At 38.4% G+C, this 26771-nt stretch overlaps 1 protein-coding gene across 1 annotated transcript in view; it reads right to left on the reverse strand.

The window, feature by feature from the left end:
- Positions 1 to 1223: 1223 nt before the first annotated feature.
- si:dkey-12h9.6 (macoilin-1) overlaps positions 1224 to 26771 on the reverse strand; it is a 42804-nt gene continuing 17256 nt past the window's right edge. The window contains exons 2-12 of the mRNA XM_037750684.1: positions 15821 to 15952; positions 12695 to 12836; positions 12455 to 12581; positions 11217 to 11340; positions 10758 to 10936; positions 9488 to 9953; positions 9246 to 9404; positions 7438 to 7608; positions 5993 to 6119; positions 5129 to 5303; positions 1224 to 3969 (exon numbers count right to left, since the gene is read on the reverse strand). Of these exons, the coding sequence (XP_037606612.1) occupies positions 3779 to 3969; positions 5129 to 5303; positions 5993 to 6119; positions 7438 to 7608; positions 9246 to 9404; positions 9488 to 9953; positions 10758 to 10936; positions 11217 to 11340; positions 12455 to 12581; positions 12695 to 12836; positions 15821 to 15897 (1938 nt within the window). The 5' untranslated portion in view covers positions 15898 to 15952 and the 3' untranslated portion in view covers positions 1224 to 3778. The remainder of the gene's footprint in view (positions 3970 to 5128; positions 5304 to 5992; positions 6120 to 7437; positions 7609 to 9245; positions 9405 to 9487; positions 9954 to 10757; positions 10937 to 11216; positions 11341 to 12454; positions 12582 to 12694; positions 12837 to 15820; positions 15953 to 26771) is intronic.

Consider the following 26771-nt stretch of genomic DNA (forward strand, 5'->3'; position numbering starts at 1 on the left):
ACTAGCACGCCTCTCCGTCCTACCATTCACACTATCGCCCCCTAGAGGTTAAAAAGGTCTACTACCACTTCCCTTAGTATAAACACCAGAGTATACAAGCAAAGAGATCAATCTCTAAGAATAGTCATAACTTGGGCGCCTGGGTTAGCTCAGTTGGTAGAGCGGGCGTCCATGTATTAAGGCTTGGTCCTGACCGGGTTCGAATCCGGCCTGTGGCCCTTTCCGCATCCACTCTCTCTCTCCCCCCTTTCAAGACTCTATCCACTGTCCTGTCATAAAAATGGAAAATGCCCCCAAAAAAAAATAACTTTAAAAGAATAGTCATAACTTTACGAGAAGAAAAGTCGTAACTTTACGAGAAGAAAAGTCGTAACTTTACGAGAAGAAAAGTCGTAATATTACGAGAATAAAGTCATAACTTTAAGAGAAGTTGTAATTTTACGAGAATAAAGTCATAACTTAACGAGAAAAAAAGTCGTAATATTACGAGAATAAAGTCATAACTTTACGAAAAAAAAGTCGTAATATTACCAGAATAAAGTCATAAAAGTTAACGAGAAAAAAAGTCGTAATATTACGAGATTAAAGTCATAACTTTACGAAAAAAAAGTCATAATATTACCAGAATAAAGTCATAAAAGTTAACGAGAAAAAAAGTCGTAATATTACGAGATTAAAGTCATAACTTAACGAGAAAAAAGTCGTAATATTACGAGATTAAAGTCATAACTTAATGAGAAAAAAGTTGTAATATTACGAGATTAAAGTCATAACTTAACGAGAAAAAAGTCATATTACGAGATTAAAGTCATAACTTAACGAGAAAAAAGTCGTAGTATTACGAGATTAAAGTCATAACTTAACGAGAAAAAAGTCGTAGTATTACGAGATTAAAGTCATAACTTAACGAGAAAAAAGTCGTAGTATTACGAGATTAAAGTCATAATTTACCGAGAAAAAAGTCGTAGTATTACGAGATTAAAGTCATAACTTAACGAGAAAAAAGTCGTAATATTACGAGATTAAAGTCATAACTTAACGAGAAAAAAGTCATAATATTACTAGAATAAAGTCATAAAAGTTAACGAGAAAAAAAGTCATAACCTTTCGAGAAAAAAGTTAGCAATAAAGAAATGACCGTAGAACGCCGTGATTGACCAATCAGAATCGAGTATTCAACAAAGCCGTGTAATAAAAGTAAAATAATGTACACAGACACACAATTGAGACAAAATTCCATTGTTTAAATTATTTATACAAAACAACCCATCCTGGTGTATCAGGATCGTGATCTCCACCCTCAGAGCATCACCGTTTCAATTCATTATTTGTTCAAAATGTTAAGAAACTGTAGCCCTTGTACAAGTATATCCATGTACATACTTAAAGTCACAATGTGTGCTCGAATAACAGTTGAATAAAACACATTTCATGCTGACAAACACATTTGCCGTACAAAATTACAGCAGTATAATAAAAGTACAGCGAGACTAAAAAATACTTTTGATATAAAACACCCTAGAAACACACTCTAAAATAAAAAGCTACCAAAATGGCGACATCCAGTTCATGAGTGTTTATCAGCCGTATTTTAAATTCTGTACATTGTGAGTAAAAAAAAAGAAGAAAAAAAAAACTACAAAAAACAGTACATAGCACTTCAAAAGTCAAACACATTACTGGTTCACATTAAATTTGTGTTTTTTACTTCCCAGTTTGAAAGTAAAGCTGCCTTCACATGATAAGAAATGTGCCCTTCGCTCACCGCGAGGTAGAGCGCAGAGCCTCGCAGAGGCAAAGCGCAGCGCAGGTATAATAGGCCATCAGAAAGTGCGCAAAGAACGCCATTCACTGTTTCTAGGCAACAACAACAGCTGTTATCTCTGGTTGCGCTTTGAAAGGGCTGCGGCAACCAAGGTCAAAGTTGAAAGAATTTAAACTTTCAGTGCGGCGCTCGGTGGCGATTTCGAGTGCCACGCCGAGAGTAGCGCTCTCCCCGCAAGAAAACAATGGTACAGCCGGCGCAGAGCGGCTGATCATGTGTGGGCGGCTTAATGTATATAGGCACAGTAATTAAATTCATGAACCATGTTTGGTCATTCCTTGTTATTCACAACTCCACTTTAACTCACGGACGAAATCCGATTCTGGCAAACAAAGTGGAAACTACTCAGTTCACTTTTTCACACTTTCTCTAGTTTCCAGAGTTTTGCCATCGTGAAGCCGAGAGCTGCCAAATGTAGCCGTCAGTTGAAACAAAGAGATAATCGCTGCTAACACTTCTCCTCAACTTTATCTGGTCACTCCGACAATCAAACAACGCTGCTCGTTGTTCACAATGAACTCCCAGATTGCAGCCGAGGAAGCTTCACATGAAAACGACACCCGTCTCTCTGAAGGGTCTCATTCCAAAACACATTTTAGATTTTAAAAAGTGTTAATTTGATCTTAATTTCAGCACAATTCAAATGATCTTAATCCACTATTTACAGGCACAGACATACTTTCCTTAAACATTTAGCATATGTTGATGTTGTCGGTTAATAATCATATTTAGGCTTTGAGAAAATTGTAAATAGAATATTGTTTGGACGTAATATTTGTATTATATTGTCACTTTCTCAAAATAATGAGAAACTTTCTCAAAATTATGAGAAACCTTCTCAAAAAAATGACTTAGTATCTCAAAATGAAACTTTCTCAAAATAATGTATAATATCTCAAAATAATGAGAAACTTTCTCAAAATAATGAGAAACATTCTCATAATAATGAGAAACTTTCTCGAAATAATGAGGAACTTTCTCAAATAATGAGTTAGTATCTTAAAATAATGACTAAATATCTCAAAATAATGAGAAACTTTCCCAAATAAATGACTTAGTATCTCAAAATGAAACTTTCTCAAAATAATGTATAATATCTCAAAATAATGAGAAACTTTCTCAAAATTATGAGAAACTTTCTCAAATAATGAGTTAGTATCTTAAAATAATGATTAATATCTCAAAATAATGAGAAACTTGCTCAAATAAATGACTTAGTATCTCATAATTTTGAGATAATGACTTACAGGATCTTTTTTTTCATCATTTTGGCGGAAATGGGCTTCCATACTTATTAGATCATTTTGTATAATCATTTGTCTCAAAGGGATAAACAAGATTATAAAATTCTATCATGTTATTTTGAATTCTTTAGTCGACATCCCTGCAGATCAAGATCATTCTGTATCATTAAAACAGGTTATTAACTCTTGTAACTTTGTAAGTATAATGCTTTTGATAAGGACATAAATAATAATGAGAGTGTAGTTTTATCAGTAGTTAATGTCATATTGTACAGAGTTGATTAGTCTTCTAAAGCTACAGTAGGTAAGTAAGTTAGTGGATCTGCAGGGTAACGAGATTTATCTACTTATTTATCCAGAAATCACTAATTTATTCAGATTCAACTTCAATAAATGTTGTGCTGTTTTCTCTGTTGCATCCCGACGAGATGGTTTATGTCGTATCTTTAAATAAAACTTGTGCCTAGAGCAGCTCTGTATATCAGATTTCTTATTTTGGAGTGAAACACTTCAACCCAGCGTAAAGTTAGCACCGTCAGTGCAGCGAAAGGCATTCGACTTGTGGAGAGGTTCATTCTGGTTCCACTCATGGCTGGAAGTAGATGACTTCATGGTGTCATTTAGCTCTGTAATAAAGTCCGTTAGCCCCTTGCCCTCGTGTTTTACGATGGAGGGGTCTGAGGATCAGAGAAAGGGTCGATGGCCTCCTTTATTTCTTCAGACACTGGTACATCAGCGCTCGTGGATTCAGCATGTAGCGCTCAGAGTTGAGTAACTTGGTGAGATACTGCGGCACCGGAGGCCGAGGAGCCATGTAGGATACGCCGGGACTGACGGCCATCACCTCCGCTATCTTCTGCTTCATCTCCTTGATCTCCCGGTCCTGCCTCATCACTTTATCTGTCAGATAAACAAAGGTAATAATACATGAGGGCGTGGATACTGTAGGATGTAGCAAACCATAATATTTACAGTTTGTTAACTATAATGTGTGAAAAGCTGGATTCTTGATTATCCTCTTAACCTCAAGTTTTGTAATAGTATTCTTTCTTCTTTTAGATATTTAATAAATATTTATGCCTGTTTGTCTATTGTAATACAGCTGTCTTTAAATGCAATGTTAGGTGGGTTCCTTTTACAAGCCTTCAGTGCATTTTTTCATGTGATTGTATATCTCTTTTCTTTTATTATATGCACAAATAAAGAACTAAAGAACAAAAACACATCAGTAAATATCCCACTCGTGTGGATTTTAAAGATTTTACGTGTCTTAAAAAAGGCGGTTGCTAACAAGTAGCTAACTGAGACTACTAAACGTCATCACGCCCAAAACTTGTGCACCTTAAGATTAGTGGTTAGTGATGACATGAAGAGTCATGCAACCGTGGTGTAGTTTGTTTATAGGTAACGTTAGCTTTTTACTTCTGCCGATTGCATTTACGCTTCAAAAATCAGAAAATTGACTGAATTATGTTTATTGTGTTGGTGTACCATAACATTTTGCAGAATGTACTGGAGTTGATATGTGCATATTTACACAATGTGTTCAATAGTTACGACAGTTAATGTGAAACAGGCCTCACTTACAAGACTTTGGCAATCAGTTAGAGAATAATAATATAGCAAATTAAAAAAAAGATTAGTAAATGTGTCATCCAAACACATTATGAGTCATGTCTGGTGAAGTCTGGAATACATTTTAATTGCAGAAAAAGTGTTTTCTAAAATCTGTGCAGTTTATGCTAAAAAAAAACGTTCTTATTTTACCAATTTAGGGGGCAAAAAAATCATTGTACGCCTAATGAGAGTATTTTATAGCCACATGGTGCAACTGGATCCAGATTACCACCTAAAACTCACTTAAATCCTTCATTTATGGTCAACTTTCCCTCAAAATAACCTCTAATCTGATACCAATTTTTGAGATATCCTGTTAACAGACACATGAACAAACAGGACTTTTAGTGGAGCAGTAAGTTGAGGCACTAAGAATACACACAAATTTAAAACAAAGTTGCATACAAGGAGAAAAAACAAACAAAGAGAAAGAGCGGAGGACCTTGAGCGATTTCCAGCTGTCGGCGGGCGTCTCCCAGGGCCGAGAACAGGTCCAGTTTGATGCGAGTCTCTGCGCTCAGGTTGTACTCCAGATGTTGAGCTTTCTCCTGCATGGCCGACAGAGTGGACAGCAGCATGTCCGTCTCTTTCTCCACACAGCGGTACTTCCCCAGAGCCTGAGTCCAAAAACACATCGACGGTAAGAACACGTGTAAAACGTCGAAACATCAATCAACCGTGGACCACCTGAGGGATTCAGTGCTTTGGTTTCTGAAGTATTTTTGCCTTTACTAATATATTCTGTGGCCTTCAGGTTACTTAAGAAACCAATACACCACAGAGAGAAAACAATGTCCATGATGAACTGGCCGGCCATTCAAAAAACATAAAAGCTGCACATTATATTAGATATTAGATGATTCTTTCTGTGTCAACATTGACTTATAACATTGACTTTGAGGGAGGTGACCCGTTCTCTGAAACTTCTTATCAAAGCAGTGCAATGTTTTTATGAAAGACCTGGCTTTTGTTTCAGCATGCTTCATGGAGAGAGTATGTCACTAAAATGAAATCAAATACCACACAGTACAACAACAACCTGATGTCAAGACAACAAAAACAACATTACTGCATACTCGTATGATGACAAAGTGCAATACTGCAGGCCAAAAGTAAAAGAGATTAAATGGTCCCAATGAACGACTCTATTAGGTTTTAACAAACACAAAGAAGTACAGACATTCAAATCAGAACTCAAACAGCAAAACGACTACATGACCAAACTGAAGACAACCAAGTACTGGACCACTGGAGACTCACAAGACACTCACAAGTTCATTCCCAAATAGTGTAAAAGAAAAGATACCTCAACATCACTCTCTAGATCTACCACTCGACTCTCTTTCACTTGACACTCCAGCTGCAGTTGTTTGTACTCTGTCTCTAGATCTTTTACTCTTTTCCTTAACATTTGGGTCTCACAGTGTTCCTGCCTGGTGTAGGAGACGGAGAAAATAACAGTTTTGAGCGGAAGACCAGTTTACACAGAGAGAAACATGACATTTTCATTTGCATCGGTCTTGTTTTTTTAATATTCTACACATGTTATGAAGATGGTTACATAAAATGCAAGGGCTGTCAAAGTTAACGTGCATCAACGCAACTTTAGGGTGTAGCGGGCTCAAGCTAGAGTGAAGATACTGGTATCATATGAAACTACAAAACCTAATGATTCCATTGGTACCAACCATGTCATACTAGCTTGTCATGAAGGAGGTTGAATAACGCTCCAAACTTGCGCTAAACTTTGGCGAGGAAAAACTGTCATGGCCATTTTCAAAGGGGTCCCTTGACCTCTGACCTCCAGATCAGTGAATGTAAATGGGATCTATGGGTACCCACGAGTCTCCCCTTTACAGACATGCCCACTTTATGATAATCACATGCAGTTTGGGGCAAGTCATAGTCAAATCAGCACACTGACACACTGACAGCTGTTGTTGCCTGTTGGGCTGCAGTTTGACATGTTATGATTGGAGCATATTGTTTTATGCTAAATGCAGTACCTGTGAGGGTTTCTGGATCAATATCTGTCATTGTTTTGTGTTGTTTATTGATTTCCAGTAATACATATACATACATTTGCGTAAAGCAGCATATTTGTCCACTCCCATGTTGATAAGAGGATTAAATACTTGACAAATCTCCCTTTAAGGTACATTTAGAACAGATACAAAATATGCGATTAATCGCGATTAAATATTTGAATCAATTGACAGCCCTAGAAATCATATATCGCGATACTGTGATACACAATTACATCATCTAAATTGATAATAACAAGCACATACTAATTCAAATTTCTCAGAAAATCGGATCAAACTCAGTTGAATCTATTGAAACTATTGTCTTAATCTGATCCCTCTGTATTTGTGTTTGTGCATGTCAACATAGTCAATGTATAGCTGGAAATATTCATTTTCTCTATAATTTCACTTGAAACGGTTATGTTCATTTTGCACTAAAGTTCTTAATTAGAAATTAGAAAATACTTCTCATTTGTCAAGTATTTAATTTACACAGGAGTATACAAAAATAGGCTTTACCACGTGGTTATTTCATATAGACTATTTATTTATTTAACTACCAGAAAACATGCTACATGGTGATATATATTATTATTGAGATAGAAGATTTTGACCATATCGCCCAGCCCTAACTAGCACACAAATGCAGATCCATTTTTTATTTTCCCGGCACGAACCCACTTCAGTAACGAGGTATTTCAAAGGTGTGATAGGTGTGATTTACCTGTTTGTTAGAGTCCGTGCTGTGCTGGCTGCTTCCTCCAGTTTCTGAGCCTGAAGCTCGGCCAACTGCTTCTCAACGGAGAGTCTGGCCTCCGTCTCGGCTCTGGTCTTCTTCTCCAGCATCGCACTGCTCTGTTTGTCCCTCTGCTTGGTTTTAGTCAGACACAGAATCCTGAAGGGAAAATCTCACTTTACATGATGCCAAAAAATAAGAGCATAGATATATATGTGGGTTACTGACACATCCTAATGGACTTGTTAGAAAAACAGACAGAATCCTTGTAGTTTGCTGGAGAGCACTTTGCTTTATAAAACTGGAGCATCAGAAGTGGTGGCGCTGATCAAAGCTGAGCACAACACGCTCATCTCAGACGAGATTTAAAGCCTCTGGCTGGTGGATGTTGGTTTGATGTGGTAAATGTGTTGCTAGCTCATCTGTGATTGGATGGACAACTTAATGAAGTCAACAGTTTTTTCAGTTTGCAGTGTACTAAGAGGTATTAATCTGTTTTTCAGATAAAACTGTGTCACATTTTTACTATTTTGTAAACAAGAGAAATACACTAATAGACCCTTCGCCAAGTTCCGCCCCTCGAACGCAGACTGTCCAATCATAGCATAGCATCAGCCAGCTTCGACCAGGGTCCGACAACTACAGTATATGTCTCTGCTTCATAAACTGTCCTGCAATCGCTTCAAATTTTAATTTTTGTGCTGTTTTTGTGGAATACTGAGCTAGTCATGGTTAAACGTTGTGCCTGGGGCTCATGTAATAGTGATACTCGTTACCCGGAGAGTTTGGAAGAGATATATGTTTCTAAAACTTTACGTTTCAACGTAAAAACCTGTGGAGCTAACATTAGCAGAGTGCGTTAGCACATCATTAACTAGGGCTAGCACTAGGGATGTTCCGAATACCATTTTTTGGGCTTCGAAGCTTCGGTGAGAAATATTCAAAGGTATTCAAAGCCTCGCGGTGCAGCAGGCTGACGTGTTCTTCTGTCTGTCCGTCTCCATCTCCCCCGTTTCAGTGCCCAGGACCGACAACCCACAGCGACATCCGTCTGAGAATAACTATCCATCCATCCATTATCTGTAACCACTTATCCTATTCAGGGTCGCGGGGGGGCTGGAGCCGATCCCAGCTGTCATTGGGTGAACACGGGGTACACCCTGGACAGGTTGCCAGACTATCACAGGCTGACACATAGAGACAGACAACAATTCACGCCCACATTCACACCTACGGGCAATTTAGAGTCAACAATTAACCTGCATGTCTTTAGACTGTGGGAGGAAGCCGGAGAACCCGGAGAAAACCCACGCTAACACTGGAAGAACATGCAAACTCCACACAGAAGGACCCCAAGCTGGATTCAAACCCTCTTGCTGTGAGGCGACAGTGCTAAACCCTGCACCACCGTGCAGCACAGATTGTGTTTTAGTAGCCCCAAACCAAATAAATTAAAAAATAAAATATTCTCATGAATTTAAGATCACATGCTGTGAAAGATTTCGGTAAGATTCAGGTAGTTATAATTAATTTTATGGATGAGAATTACGGATGAGAATAGTGAGCCACAATCCCTCAACATGAAATATGACTTTATATGATATTAATAAAGAGATCCATCTATCGTTTTGAGGTCCACAAACGGTTTGCTTTCACACAGATAACCAGAGTCCTGGCAGTATTTCTGCATGCATTCATCCCCGTCTCACTATTTATTTATAGACGGGTGTAATGTGTAAAACGGCCCACAGAAGGAGCCAAAGAGCTTTCAGCGGTGGATGTGGTGGATGACTCACTTGCTCTGGAGCAGCATGTTGGACTGTCGGAGCAGGGACACCTCCGGTCTCAGGCTCCTCTCGCTGTTGGTCAAGTTGCAGATGTGACTCCGCAGCTCCTGCTCGCTCTGCCGGCTCACCTGCAGCTCGCCCTTCAGCCTCCTCAGCTCCTGCTCCAGCCTGGGAGATAATGAAGGAAGAGTTAACAGGAGCTCTGATTTCACCTTCACGTGCCTGATTACTTGAAGTTAACGGTGGTGTACTTGTTCATCTGTTCAGCGTGGTGATTGTGGGCTGCTGTGGCACTCTTCTCTGTGGCGTCCCGGTTGGGGCTGACTGTTTTAGAGCTGGACCTCTGCTTCTTCTCAGTCCTCCCTGCAGGCGGCGAAGGAGTGTTTGTGCTGCCTCTGCGGGCTTTTGGCGAGGAGCTTTTAGCCGCCCGCGTGGCTTTGCTTCCTTGCTCATCTTGAGGTAGATTTTCCGGGGTTGTTGTGGAGGACTCTGGTCCTCCTGCCCCACAGTGGAGCACGTCTCTGGACTCACCAGGTTTGGATGCCAACGGCCGCCGGTTTGATTCAGCCGTCCTCACCTCCGGCGTCGCTTTCTCTGTCGCTCTCTCCTCGCTGCGGATCTGGAGGCAGTCCACAGTGTGCACCTCATCGTGGGCCACTACAGCGCCGTTCTGACACTGATACTGAGTCGACTCAGGCTTTATTTTCCACTTTGAGCCTGCAAGTAAAAGCAGAAACAGAAAACGGTCAATTTCATCTCTCTAATATGATCTCAATTCTGCAGCCGGGATATGAAGCGTGCAAAGACATTTGCAGTCTGCTGTCAACAACAGTGGAGAAAGTTCAGTTTGTTGCATTTAGGTAGAAATATTTGCTGCAGCCAAAAGGATTCCTCTAAGCAGGATGGACTCATCTGTACTCCTTTCCTACCTGACCTGCTCTCATATTTATAACAGAAAACAATGTATAAAAAATAGGGCTGTCAAGTTAACGCAATAATAATGTATTAGCGCAAATATGTTTTAACGCCACTAATTTCTTAACGCAATCAATCTTTCAGAGGTAGCAAGTTGTAGCGGGCTCAGTTTTAAAGCTAGAGTGAAGATACTATCATTTGAAACTAGAAAACCTAAGGAATGCATTGGTACCAACTATGTCACACTAGTTTATTGAGAAGGAGGTTAAATAGCTCAATTCTTGCGAGAAAAACTGTCATGGCCATTTTCAAAGGGGTCCCTTGACCTCTGACCTCAAACCAATTAACTAATTATCAAAACAGTTAATTAGATTAATTAATTTAATAGGAGACAACTCATCGATTAATCAGCTCTTTTCTTAACACCCAGTTTCTGGTCTTTCTCACGGTTAATTTGTAATAAACATTTAAGGACTGAGTGGCAACTTTGAGTTATCACACAAACAAAAGAGTCCCAACTCTCTGATCTCATAAATTAGGAACATCCTGCAGGTTGTAAGAATGGCAGATAGAAGTGCGTATTAATAGACGGTGCAGAAGACTCACTGCTGCCTCCATCTGTGCTGGTCTTGGGGTAAACCTGCAGGCCTGGAGGGAGCGAGTGCTGCAGCAGGTGCATGTGGAAGTCGTTCTCGCTCTGCACCGCTTTCTGTATGCGCAGCTTGAAGATGTTGGTGAAGTAGCAGGTGGCATCAAACCCCAGATACACTACAGGATATCCAATGCTGAATGAGAAAACAAAAGGGGGGGAAAAACACATTAAAAAGAAATCTTGGCCAACAGACTTCTATTATTAAATGTGAGTCTATTCGTAGATTTATGCATACTTCTTTCATTTGTTACTTGATTGATCCTTCAACATATGGTGCACAAACATCCAGGCAGATTCATAATATCATCATAAAAGTCTAATACTAATGCTTTTTTATTACAGCTCAGTTCATTTTATGTAAGAAATCTCAGTTCTCGAGGGCAGAAACGCTGATTTATGTTAACTCTACATACCAGTGTGCCGCAAAAAGATGAGACAGGTTGGCATGAGAGGTTTTAAGGTCTTTAAGTCGAAGTGAAGCCTCTGTGTAAACCAGCAGGATCCACAGGGACACCGTCGATATACAGATGCCTTTCTCTGCAGGAAAAATAGGAAATAATCAGATGTGAAGAGGTGGAAAGAGTACTACTGCTAATGCAATTAAAGGACCAGTGTGTAACAATCAGGGGGATTTATTGGCAGAAATGAAATATAATAAGCATGTTTTCTTTAGTGTATAATCACCTGACAATAAGAATTGTTGTGTTTTCGTTAGCTTAGAATGAGCCGTTTATATCTATATCGGGTCATCTTCACAGAGTCCACCATGTTTCTACAGTAGCCCAGAACGGACAAACCAAACTGTGTTAACTTTTCCTGCTTTGGCCAGAGTCGATAACGTTACTCGCTCCCGTCGCCGCCGCCGCCGCCGCTCTCTCTCTCTTGCTTCACCACTCACTTCCCACATACACACACACGCTACACTCTGCTCCAAATGACATACGCTGCTCTTACAACAACTGGCTCTAGAGAGGGCCATTCACGTTTTAGCGTCGGCCACCGTAGCTCTCCAACACGCTTGGCACACGGGAGAGGCTTTTCGTTGGTTGTGATCTCCTCACCTCACCACTAGATACCGCCAGATCCTACACACTGGACCTTTAAATTGCGAGTAACTCACTTAAAGGTCCCATATCGTGCTCATGTTCAGGTTCATACTTGTATTTTGTGTTTCTACTAGAACATGTTTACATGTTGTAATGTTAAAGAAAACCTTTATTTTCCTCATACTGTCTGCCTGAATATACCTGTATTTACCCTCTGTCTGAAACGCTCCGTTTTAGTGCATTTCAACGGAATTGCGTTGCTAGGCAACAGTTTGGGTCCATGTTTACTTCCTGTCAGCTGATGTTATTTACATACACTGCAACAGGAAATAAACTGGGACACGTTTAGAATGTTTATGTTTAAAACTGTGTAATGATCTATATATTGTGTATTTGTGACATCACAAATGGGCAGAAATCCTAACAGCTTGTTTCAAATGCACAATTTCTGAATACGGGCTTTGTGTATTTCTCTGTTAATTGAGCGTTTTGATAGTTTATCAGTATTTATATAGCACTTAAACCTGCTTTATAATATAAAAGACATGAAAATTTCACTTTTTGCAATACGGGACCTTTAAAAAAAGGTGCATGTCCTTACTCACCTGTGTGCCATATGTAGTTGAATAACACATAGGTGCTTGCCACAAAGAAGAGCCAGTGCAAAGGCACAAAAATTAAACAAAAGATGTCCAGAGTGAAGGCAGCACAAACAAAAACAACACAAATAATCTGCAAACAAACAAAGAAAAAAAAACCCATTAATTTCAGTATCACCATTTTATGGGATTATCATCATCATCCGGGCCCACACAATATGAAGTCACACAGTGAGGGGTTCTCACCAGCCCGTGGCAGTGGAACGTGGTGTATACACTCCCAAAGAAGAGCCAGCACGGCCACAAGTACTCCAGTCTGAACTCAAGGATGAAATCTGCCAGCAGCACCAGCGTCCACATCATCATAAACTTCAGGAAGGTGTACGCACTGCAAACACACACAAGAACACAGGTTATTATTAGGGGGTGGGATGGGTGCAATTTTTAAATTGATTTTTTAAAGCCAGAGTCGATATATTTGCTTCATTTGAGTCTACGCGGATGTAGAAGGAAGTTACCGCTTTTATTGTTGTAGTCTGAGTAATGTGACGTCATATCCGTTCCGTATCCGTCAACCAAAACAAACCGCAGCGAGCCGCAACGAAAAAGTAGAAAACGGCGGAGGGTCTGCGTGGATACGACCTGCACCCTCACATGTTAAATCCAGCGTGGTAAACACTACACATCCAGTAAAGTATGGAAACACTTTGGGTTTCGCACATTGACAGGAAAAGCAGAGCTAGACATCACGGATAAAGCTGCATGCTAACTCTGTCACAGACAGGAAACGTTATCGTATCGCGGTAACGTGCGGTCGAGCCGGACGTGGCTCTCATCTCCGTGGTCAAATTGGCCGACACTTCAACTGTAGAGCACCCATATACTGACATTTATGTTAAATGGATGGAGCTGACCATGGATGTATAAGGAGAACGCAGCTGACGGGAGAGCTAGAGACCACCTTGGAGAAGTTAGAGGAAGAATAGACGTTTTTCAAAATAAGGTGTTAACAAAGGGAACTGTATATACAAAATACATATATGGAAATACGATTGATTGGATTATATTCACCTCTAATTTATGAGGGGAATGTCTTTATTCTTTGATTTTTGGGTTGCTGGAAAAAATGTAATAATTAATTCCAGACAATGATCCTGATATATTTGACTTCAGGACATCTCTGACTACATACATGCTGAAAATCAAACATTCTTACTGTATTAATTTAGATATTTTTTCCAAAGTAAAAGTCCCTAGAAGTGTATGATTGAACTTTTTCCCATGGTTTAGTGTTAAAAAAGTAAAAAAAAAAAAAAAAAATCGCAATATCGAATTGCAATACTTAAAAATCGCAATACATATCAAATCTGCACCCATGTATAGTAATAAAATTGAATCAGGAGAAGGTGAATCATCCCAGCCCTCGTTGTTATTATTATACATAAATCATCAGCATGGGGGTGTGTTCAATCTGGACGAATGAGAAACTAATTTGTATTCTGATTCTAGTAAATAAAGACATTTCTATCACAGCAAAGCCTCTTAAGCCAAAGCATTAAAAAAACACACACACACACACACAGAAGCCAAAACAAGACAATGCAAATCGGACGCTAAACCTATAATTGAGCAGCTGCATCTTAAAATTGCAGTCGGTCCTCTTAAGTAGAGGCACTACAGAACAATGACTGCTCCCCTCATTCATTTTATCAGGCGACCGCGAGCCAAACAGGAGCCGTGGTTTGCTCCTTTGTTCTGCTCGTCCACAGACTGCTATCACATCACCCCTTCTTTGTTTGGTAACCATGGCGATATTTCATCTGGAGGAGAGAGAGAGAGGGAGCACCACAGCATCCTATTGCACATGCTGGTTATAAATCTCCCTTTTTAATGTTACGGAAATAAAATGTATTTCAATTTATCTCACAGGTATTTTAAAATAACTAAAATACTAAATATGCAAAAATAAAATAAAGAGTGAGAAGAGACAGCAGCTTAAAATCTTCATATAAATTCAAATTAGCTTTATAATGTTACTGAGAGAGTGTATTTTAATTTATCTCACTTTTATTTGAGATATAACTGCCAAAAATGCATATTATTCCACAACAAAAAAGCAATATTTAATCTTTAATAGTAGGTAGTAGTAAGGATAGAGTACTACAGCATCTTAAATTCTTCAAATATATTGTGTACTATTGCCATCAGAGAGTATTTTAATCTTTTTTACAGGTATTTTATACTACTAAATATGCAACAAAAAAGCAGTATTTAATCTATAATAGTTAGGAGAGATCATCTTATCTTAAATTCTTCAAAAATATTGTGTAATATTGCCAATAGAGAGTATTTATTATATATTTTACAGGTATTTTATACTACTAAATATGCAATAATAAAAGGTTACATCTTATGTGAAAGAGTGAGAAGGGACAGCATCTTATTAAATTAGCCTTATAATGTTACTTGAAGATATTTTAAAGTCGATAATGCAAGTTATTCCACAACAAAAAGAGCAATATGTAACCTTTAATAGTTAGAATGGATCATCTCATCTTAAATTCTTCAAATATATTGTGTAATATTGCCAATAGAGAGTTTTTTTTATTTATCTTACAGGTATTTTAAATGTAACTGCTAAATATGTAAGTAATTCCACAACAAAAAAAGCAATATTTTTTTATTTAATCAAAGTTATTCCCAAATAAAAGGTGCAATAATTGTATATTTGTCTAGCAAATTCATTAAAACATAAGAAGCCAGCATTTTTAAAATATAATTTAGCTATTATTAAACTGCTTTTTTAATCTACTGTCTTGCTCATGTGAAACAATGCACAATTAAATTAGCTTCTTTCTCCTGAGGCTGTCTTTTCTTGTCTGGACTTGTCCAGACAAGCTTCTAAATTATGTTTTTAATGTGCATAATGAGCTATTTTCCTTTTCCTTAATAGGAAATACAGTTAATGCAAACATAATGCATTCATTGTGTGCATTATTGTCCCTAACAGAGGCAGTCAGAGCAGCTGTAAGGAGCCTGGAGGAGCAGCAGGCCGACGGTGAGTTACAGCTGCTGGCTTCTGTCTGTTTCTGTAAACAATGAGGGATGAAGTGAGGCGCTCAGCGGTTGAAACCGTTATAAACCGTTATAACCGTTATGAGCCGTTATGAGCCGTTATTAGAGCTGCAGACTGGTTGATGTAGATGACACTAGAGGAGGTGATGAGAGGAGAGACAGGTGAGCAGCAGGACGACGGCAGAGAGCGACACAAAGACGAGACGAGGCACCACAACAAAAGCATCCTCCTCCACCAGGCTGACGGTTAACGGGTAACGGTTAACGGGTAACGGGTAACGGGTAACGGGTAGCTACCTCTCAGACAGCTTCTCCGTTATCTTCAGCTTCTTCATCTTCCGTAGCCTGCTCGCGTCCACGTAACGTTTCTTCATCGTATGGCTTCTCCTCCTCCTCCTCCTCCGTCAGCAGCAGCAGCAGCAGCAGAGACTGATGATAGAAGAAGAAGAAGAAGATGAAGATGATGTCTCGTTGTGAAGAAGAAGAGCAGCTCAACCTGTGATGATGATGAAGATGAAGATGATGATGATGTCTGGGAACAAGATACAGGCTAACAACGAGTCTGCGCATGCGCAGTGGAGGCTGTACCTACAAGTGTTCATCACAGGAGGGGAGCACAACACACTGTACCTAATATATATATAAATATATATATATATATATATATATATATTACTACAACACACTGTACCTAATATATATATAAATATATATATATATATATATATATATATATATTACTACAACACACTGTACCTAATATATATATAAATATATATATATATATATATATATATATTACTACAACACACTGTACCTAATATATATATAAATATATATATATATATATATATTACTACAACACACTGTACCTAATATATATATAAATATATATATATATATATATATTACTACAACACACTGTACCTAATATATATATAAATATATATATATATATATATATATATTACTACAACACACTGTACCTAATATATATATAAATATATATATATATATATATATTACTACAACACACTGTACCTAATATATATATAAATATATATATATATATATATATATTACTACAACACACTGTAGTACACACTGTACCTAATATATATATAAATATATATACATATATATTTATATATATATATATTACTACAACACACTGTAGTACACACTGTACCTAATATATATATAAATATATATATATATATATATATATATTACTACAACACACTGTAGTACACACTGTACCTAATATATATATAAATATATATACATATATATTTATATATATATATTACTACAACACACTGTAGTACACACTGTACCTAATATATATATAAATATATATATATATATATATATTACTACAACACACTGTAGTACACACTGTACCTAATATATATATAAATATATATATATATATATATATTACTACAACACACTGTAGTACACACTGTACCTAATATATATATAAATATATATATATATATATATTACTACAACACACTGTACCTAATATATATATAAATATATATATATATATATTACTACAACACACTGTAGTACACACTGTACCTAATATATATATAAATATATATATATATATTACTACAACACATTGTAGTACACACTGTACCTAATATATATATATATATATATATATATATATATATATATATATATTACTACAACACATTGTAGTACACACTGTACCTAATATATATATAAATATATACCCGGCCCAGTGGTGGAGAATGGATGGCCTATGGGACTAACTAGCTTACTGCTACTTCCGTTACCTCGGCGGAGGTTACGCCCATAATCATTTCTACAGTAACGCCTCCTGAGAATAAGGTGGATAGATCGATTTCTTTAAAGATAGAGTGATCATCCAGCTTCCAGATATTAGCTACCTCCAGTTTTACTTTGTCTTTTCCCCGGATCTCAATGTAATGAACAAGACAAGAAAACTTTCTTTGACTCCAACCAGCGAGATCATTTCTGACTTCCGAACATCTTAAAGAAGTTGTAGGACTCCAATCTGAATTTCTGAGCTCTCTCTGTTTTTTTTTAATTAATGCATCTATTCTCCTTTTCCTCTGTCTCTTGCAGCCAACCCCTGTTCCTACATCGATGAGGTACCCAACTGTGTTGAACTGACCAGAGAGTGGGGCTGCCAACGAAAGGAAACAAAGCATGTGTGTCGCGCCTCCTGCCAGTGCCAGGATAAGATTTATTAAACGCCACATGTCCACATGGGCTCTGATTCATCAGTCAGTTTCAATAAAAGATACTTATCTTTGAATCCTTGAAGCTTGTGTCCTTCAGCTGATTACTGAACAGGTCAAATAGCATGAAATATTTAACCAGAGATTAGGAAGGAAATTTACTTTGGCAGGGCATCTCTCTGGACGTACAGTGAAAGGTGACCCTTTGACTGTATGTAAGGTGTAAACTCACAAAGAGGAAGGAGAAGACATTTGACAGGGTGGATTTGGCAGAAGTGGGGAGGAAAAGTAATTTCACATTGATTTCCTACAGCTGAGCCAAGAAACAACCACAGTCTGCGACCACATAAACACGCACATAAACACGTAGTAAACACGTAGCTAAGACAGCTGACGTCGTGACCTAATATTACACGAATGTCAGTAGTAATATCCTACATATTCGTGAATTCGGGGACCTCCGCGCCACCGACACCGCGGCCTTTGCCAGGCAACAGCTACTTACTTAAGAAATCAATAATTTCACACAAAAACGGTCCGCCAGAGTCCAACATCAGCACCTCGCCCATAGAAACGGTCTGTTATACATAGCAACGGTCTGTTATACATAGCAACGGTCTGTTATATATAACAACGGTCTGTTATACATAGCAACGGTCTGTTATACATAGCAACGGTCTGTTATATATAACAACGGTCTGTTATACATAGCAACGGTCTGTTATATATAACAACGGTCTGTTATACATAGCAACGGTCTGTTATACATAGCAACGGTCTGTTATATATAACAACGGTCTGTTATACATAGCAACGGTGTGTTATACATAACAACGGTCTGTTATACATAGCAACGGTCTGTTATACATAGCAACGGTCTGTTATACATAACAACGGTCTGTTATTCATAGCAACGGTCTGTTATACATAGCAACGGTGTATTATACATAACAACGGTCTGTTATACATAGCAACGGTCTGTAATACATAGCAACGGTCTGTTATACATAGCAACGGTCTGTTATACATAGCAACGGTTTGTTACACATAGCAACGGTCTGTTAGACATAGCAACGGTCTGTTACACATAGCAACGGTCTGTTATACATAACAACGGTCTGTTATACATAGCAATGGTCTGTTATACATAGCAACGGTCTGTTATATGTAGCAATGGTCTGCTATAAAGAAATAACAGACTGCAGAACGCCGTGATTGACCAATCAGAATGGAGTATTCAACAAAGCCGTGTAATAATCACAATTAAATATTTTATTCCATTGACAGTGCTACTAATAATGTTTTAAGAAGAAATAACATTTTGCTATGACGGGTGTTTCTTACACTAGTTTATTCTCGGGGTCCCCAGTCTTTGTCTGTTAAATAATAATTAACATTAGGACTAATGAGAACACTCATTTATTTTATCATAACACTGTCTAACTACATGTTGGGAGGGCTTCCTGTGGAATCCAGGCTGCATGAATTCCACAGGAAGCTGAAAAGGTAACTTCCTGTTAGATAAGATGCCGACCTGACTTTAAATCACATCGCTTCCCATTTCAAAGGAAGTGTTGAGAAACACCTAAATTCCAAATGATGGAATGTAACTATTCATTCTGTAGACAGTATTTCCAATTTAAACGACATCCTATATTCTACTCTACTACATTTCAGAGGGAAATATTGTACATTTCATTCTACTAGATTATTAGTTATATTTTGCAGATAATTATTTTTAGTCTGAAATTGGGTCCTAAAGTTTAATTTTTTTTTTCAGTGTAGTAACAATATTTCAAGCTGTTTTTAACACAAATCAACTAATTTTGAGAATGTTCTAAAGTCATATTTTTCATTATTTTATTGGAGTGATGGTGCCTTTTTTTTTTTAAAAAAACAGGTTGAAATATTTAGATTGCACTGCAGAATAAAGTTTTTAGGACTCAATTATTGACAGAAACACTTTATAAAATAGTTAAAATCAGCTGCACCTCCTATAATACATAGAACACTATGAAAGAAGCCATTTGGGATAAAAAGTACTTTTGTTACTTTGAGTATATTTTGCTGATAATACTTCTGTACTTTTACTTAAAGGTGCTAAATGCGAGATTGGGAGCATTTCTATTGCCTCCGCACGGCTCTCAACATGGCGACGGTGGCTAACGGTGCTAACAGTGCTAACAGTGAAAACAATGTCAACAGTGCTGACAGAGCTAACAGTGTTTACTTGGGGGGGAACCGGAGGGTGGGTGCTACGCTTCTGCAGCGGTGCCGTCGGTCGTGAAATTTGAAGCATTTATGTGTCTTAAAAAAGGCGGTTGCTAACAAGTTGCTAAATGAGACTACAAAAACGTGATCACAGTGACTCGTCCGCCTTCACAGCCTCGTTGTTTATACTGGCGTTCATGCATCGTAGTGTAGGTTGTTTATAGCCCAACGTTAGCTTTTTACTTTTGGCTATTGCATTCACACTTCAAAAATCTAAATGTGGTGTTCATTTGTGAAGATTATCTTGCTGAATAATAGGTGTAAAATTCACAAACATTTGTTTCCCACAGAGTTTATTTTCTGCAATAATCCAAAACCCAATGGAAAAATCCCATTGGCTTGTTGTCGAGGGAACCAGAGCGATGCTATCTTCCTGGTTGGCTTGCAAAAATATGTCATCCTTGGAACTCTCAATTGGTGGCAGAATGAGCCCTCCGTGACCAGTAGGATGTCCTTAGTGAAGTCAGGCTGCAACTTTTCATTCCAAATGCTTGCTTTTACTTTGTCAGCTCATTTGAAAGAAGAGATGCTCCTACTTACCCACATCTAGGGCTGAGACAGTGAGCCTCTCCTCAGGGGTCCACCACACATGTTCTGGCTACACAGCAGGCTCCCGGTTCAAATAAGGCTGTGTTTATATGAGTTAGACTCATGCAGTGAGAAGCACCGGCTCAGCTGGTTGGAATTCATCCAGACTGGATCTGCTTAGAGTTTTTCTTTTCTTCTGTTGTGAGTCTGGGTTTCCACTCTGCACTTACAGAGGAGGTTGTTTTCCTTTAGGCTCATTAAATAATCCGCTCTAAGTTCAACATTAGATTTCCTATCGCCACATTGTCACACGCACTGCTATTGTGTTGAAATTAACTCCCTTTCATGTGATGGCAAACTTCTTTCATTGAAAATAAACACTTTCTAGAATCTCGTCTGTATGCCAAAAGAGCCTCGCTCTTCATACCACAGCATGAAGGCACCCGCTTCGACTGATATCAGGCTATTAAATAGGCGTTATCAGTCACTATAAGCACCATAGATGTGGGTCAATAGGGGCCTACTATGTTGTAAAAGTGAAAGTGAAACTTAAAAGCAACACGTTATAACACGTTGTAAATGAAACAACACTTTTTGAACACAAACAAACTTCTTTAGGTTTAGGCAACAAAACTACAACATTTTTAGGTTTAGGCAACAAAACTACAACTTCTTTAGGTTTAGGAAACAAAACTACAACTTCTTTAGGTTTAAGCAATAAAACTACAACTTCTTTATGTTTAGGCAATAAAACTACAACTTCTTTAGGTTTAGGCAATAAAACTTCAACTTCTTTATGTTTAGGCAACAAAATCAGTTAGGTTTAGGCAACAAAACTACAACTTCTTTAGGTTTAGGCAATAAAACTACAACTTCTTTAGGTTTAAGCAACAAAACTACAACATTTTTAGGTTTAGGCAACAAAACTTCAACTTCTTTAGGTTTAGGCATCAAAAACAGTTAGGTTTAGGCAATAAAACTACAACCTCTTTAGGTTTAGGCAAAAAAAAACAGTTAGGTTTAGGCAATAAAACTACAACCTCTTTAAATTTAGGTAAAAAAAACAGTTAAGTTTAAGGAAAAACATGTTTTGTGTCCCATCCATTGTCCCCAACCTAAACCTCCGTCCCTTGTAGAGTTTCACACTGTCTATGCTACAGAGCCTGACTTCTGCTTTTGTCATAATTACTACGGTCACTAGAGGATGCCATTGTGTTCTTTTATACCTTCTTTCGGTCATCTACCATGTGAGTAGATGATAAAACCTACTAGTGTGTGTAGCAGGCACCTATTGACGCTTTTTTAATAGCCTGACAACAGTCTAATTGGCTGATAAAGGAGTCATAAGAAGGTCTGAGCCTCTCGTTTCTGCTCCGTCACTGCAATCCCCACGAGGTCAACTACAGACGAGGGCACCACCTGAAATGAGCAGACAGGGGAGCTGGAAGGAGTGTTATTCCCCCAGCAGAGGGGAGATAAGGTTTTTTTTTTTCCTCTGCCAGTGCGTCCAGCGATAGCAGAGGTCTTCTGGCTTGGCCGAGCTCGATAAGCCCGGCCGTGCCATCCTGTGGGGCTTATCAACTCCAGCATTGAGTCTCAACAGTTGGTCCCGGGGCCAGAAAATGTTTATGACTTTGGCGTCAGTTTGTCTTCCTGAACAGTAGCTTGTTTAATATAGGGGAAAATAATTACTATGCACATGTTCTGCATTGTTGTAGATTTTATATAAATCAAATCACCAATGACACCTGTTGAATCCTTCAGGTTTCAGCAGCAAAGATTGTCCTGCAGTTACCTCATCTTAACAGTTAAAATCAGATATGTTAACACTACTACAGCTCCGCCAGACAGCTCTCTGCATGTCTAGTGATCAAGTGCAGAGGATACATTTCCCCTTGCTCTTTCTTTTAATGAAATAGTGTTAGACGAGAAGGAGATAAGTGTGAAAAAAAGAAGAGAGAAGGAGGGAAGTAAGTTGGCAGAAACACATAAAGACATTTTCATAGGCAGGAAGACACTGGGAGATCAGTTACATCAGTCTGTCCAAACTGAAGACAGTTCATTTAGTCTGAGCTGTTATCTCATCACATCACAGTCCCGCTGGATTAGAAACAGGATGCTGGGAAAAAAAACAGAGCTCACTCCATTTGGATCTGACCAAAGATCTCAGGGCTCAGTGCAGCACACTGAATGTGATTTACTGCGTTCAACTGACTTTAAAACCAAGATTAAATACTCCATGACACTGGGACAGCTGGCCTTTGAAAATAATTTGTTTTAAACTGCTTGTAGAGCTTAATGGGAGGGTTCTGCCCTGTACAAATCAGAAAGTGTTTCTATCGCTTGCCACACCAAACCTAAAAAACCTGTGACTTAGTGTCACGTCCGGGGTCATGGTGGTCTGAAACACTTAAATTAGATTTTTCCTGTCCTTTTCATTGGCCTTCTTTTATTACCTGTTTCCCTTCTTTGTCTATCTTTCTTTAGCACTTTGAAACTTTATTTTTAAAAGCCCCGTAAAAATAAATTGATATTGGACGTAATCCATGGTTTTGCAGAATCGTCCAACGTTGATTTTCTTGTCTGTTCTGATAGGAGTTGGGTTAAAATGTATATTCCAGCTACCCCTGCCAGCACAGCACACAGAGTTCCCAACTTCCCCAGTTGATTATGTACATTAAGACAATTATTTTTTGCATTGCAAATGAGGCATTATCATAATAAATTTGTGCTTATTTGCACAAATTTCCAGAACAGAAATCCGAACATTGGATAACGCCATTGTTCAAAATTAGAGCTGTCGCAATAACCGCAATATTGCAATACAGCGTTAATGACAAGCAAACCACAGGGGATGGCAAGCAACCACCACAACCGCTACGTACCTCAGTAAAAACCTTCAGAGTATAGAGAGGAATGAAACTGCAAAGTCTGGAGAATTTAACTGAAGGGGAGATTTCTGGCTTCGGAGTCTGAGAGAAACCTCATCTTGAGAAAATGGCCTTTAAAGATACGGATTGTAAAATAGTTACTAGGGGTGTAAGAAAAAAAAATGATGCACGAGTATCAGGATATTATGTGTTGTGATACTGGAATGATTCTCCAAAACACTGTATAGATTTTGAATTAACCTCGCCTGCCGTCGGGCCGAAGCCACTATTCGATCTTTCAGAGGTTGTAACGGCTCAGTTTTAAAGTCAAAGGGAAGATACTCGCATCATATGAAACTAGAATACCTAAGGAATCCATTGGTACCAACCATGTCATACTAGCTCCAGACTCCAAGCTTAAATATTTGTCATTGTTTTGTGTTATTAATTGATTTCCAATAATAAATATATACATATGTTTGCATAAAGCAGCATGTTTGGCCACTCCCATGTTGATAAGAGTATTAAATACTTGACAAATCTCCCATTTTGAACAGATAATGTGTGATTAATTTGTGATTAATCGCGATTAACTATTGACAATCATGCAATTAATTGCGATTCAATATTTTAATCGATTAAAATTAACACCTACTTTAACAAACCCTTGATTGTATCATCACACCTCTGTTGTCCTAAAAAGGAAACAGATTGGGTCAACACTTTAACTACTTCTTGAGTCCGTTCTCACTCCTGATTTTATTTTCTTCACAGTTGTAATCGTGTGTGAACGAATGTTTTGCGCTACATTGTGTTTGGGATACGCCCACACCCACTTTAACCATTTCCTCCACGGCTGCCTTGGGACCCCTCTCCCAGTGTTTGTTGAATGTACGTCTGCTGGAGGACCATTGAGTGAGAATAGCTATCAAACAGGCAGCGGCTCGGAGAAAGAACAACACCCGTCTGCTGATGGCTGACGTGATCCAGGCCTGTTTTACTTAGCTGGGAGAGCTCAGTCTTTGGCCACTGGTTGAACTCGTCGCCATCACGCTAGCTCATGAAACAATAACCACACTAACAGGCACTGGAGGAAGCACCGGGCACACAAAAGACCCATGCTGTGCACCCAGTCCACAGGTTATTAACTTCTCAGGACAATATAGGGAAGTATGCGGTAACTATAGAACCAGCTACCACACAGATTAGAAATGAAGTGTTTTCCATGGCTACAATCCTCCTTCCTTCAGGCCTTTATCCATGAAAGTGATCCGTCAGTGCTTTGGTATGTGTCAGAGATCTGTTTTCAGAGGGCTTTGGTTTGACGGTGGTCCTGCGATGTTCTTGTACTTGTTCTTGTGATGAAAGCTTAAGAGGCGAGCTGACGAGCCTGTTAGCAAGTTTTGTTGTGCTGCATCTCAAAGCACTCAATGAAAGGAAGGAAGCTGCACAACGACAGCGCTCTGCTCTCATTAGAGGGAGGTCTGAATGTGCATGTAGCACTCAGTGGGCTGGAGATCACTTCCCACAGGTAACACTTCAATACAGCGTGGAGAATGGGATCTATAGTCCTTCTTGACAAGCTAGTATGACATGGTTGGTACCAATGGATTCCTTAGTATTTAATGTACATATGAGTCAGAATTGATCAGATTTAGTTGATGTTTCAATCTATTTTCCAGCAGTAGAATGTATATTGTCACATTGATTGATCGTTTGATTAGTTATTTGTAAATATATACAGCAATTTTAGTTGATATGCTCCCTTCACGTGAATGCACGCTGTAAATTTAGTTCTAAATATAGTAGTTTAGTACATTTTTAAAATGAAATACTATACTTTCCTTGTTGCTCAGAACACTACTACATGATTTTGAAGCTAAAACATGAATGTAAAGCTTTTGTCACGTACATACTTCTAGTATTTAGATGTGCAGTTTGTCATATAGCAAGATAAAGCTAAAGCTGTGTTATACGCTGGGGTCCTCAGTGACATGAGGTTTGACACACTATAAAACATAGAAAAAACTTCAATAGCTGCATTACAAATAGGGCTAACTAATATTGATGAAGTCAAGCAACATTAATTTGCAGGGTTAGGGTTAGGGTTATTAACTGTATTATCCAAACGGAAATTTTAACTGATTTGCACTAGAAAACAACACAAGCGACAAAGCAGCCGCAATACTACATGAGCACAGTAGCAGCTGTAGAGAGACTAAACATTCAACATGCAGACTAACGTTGGCAGAAATGCATGTGGGCACCTGCTCCCCAGCATGCAAAGATGTATGTGTGTTATTAACTGAATGGCAGATGGGAGTAAAGAGTTCCTGGCTCTGTTACTTCTGAAACTGGAGGCCATATTCACTTTATCGCAGAAATACCAACCAAATCAAATCAGATCAGGAGAGACATATAGCTCTTTCACATATAGTTAGAAACTAACATTACATTTATAGCAAATTACTGTTTGACAATAATGTTATCTGAACTCTCCTGTGCGTAGTAAAGTCTCATGTGCAGTATTGTGATTTTTGGGGGGCAATATTACCGTTACCATGCCAACAAAGGAAGCACACACCCACATTTTTGTATCACATTATATGATATGTTCTTATGGCGCCTTCAAATGAAACACGTGAGCTTGTGTTTACAACACGGGAAGTCGTGTACACAATATGCTTCAAAGTGGTTAAGTCGTGAGAACACCGCTGCTAAGCACCGGCAATATTAACAATACTGTCGGCGTCTAGAAGCCACAGAGGCTAACGATTAAGCAAGCTATCCAGCGGTTATCGTAATGCAGTAAATGTAAAGGCATAATGACAGAGGAAGAAGATGAAGTCTTTGGAATATCAACATTTTCCTCAGAGATATTATACAATTATGAAGAATTACAACTAAAATTACGATATATTCACCTATGTACCGAAAAATGAACTTCCATGACCTCCGTTATTTTTGACAACATCAACAAACACGTCACAACTCGTGAAGCTTTCAGAAACTTTCCCCTTACGAGGTTGTGAATACCACAAGAGGGGGGAGTTCATATGAACACGGTAAACACGACAAGTCACCATTACACTCCTACAGGAGAGGATGCATGTCATTCTTCAACATACTGCAACTTCAAAGGCCTTTTCAAACTTCGCTGTCAACTTTCATATGCATTATTTCCGTATGAAAAATACATTAAGTGTCTATCCGCCCTGGTGTATTATCACACGAGAGAGGCCCAACGTCCTGACAAATATTGCATGAGAGAGAGGGTTACTTTCTCCAGAGCGCCGTTCTCACTGCAGCGCTTTTTTCTACACCTTAATAATAAATAAG

This window comes from Sebastes umbrosus, chromosome 18 (assembly GCF_015220745.1).
Source record: "Sebastes umbrosus isolate fSebUmb1 chromosome 18, fSebUmb1.pri, whole genome shotgun sequence".
Lineage (NCBI taxonomy): Eukaryota > Metazoa > Chordata > Actinopteri > Perciformes > Sebastidae > Sebastes > Sebastes umbrosus.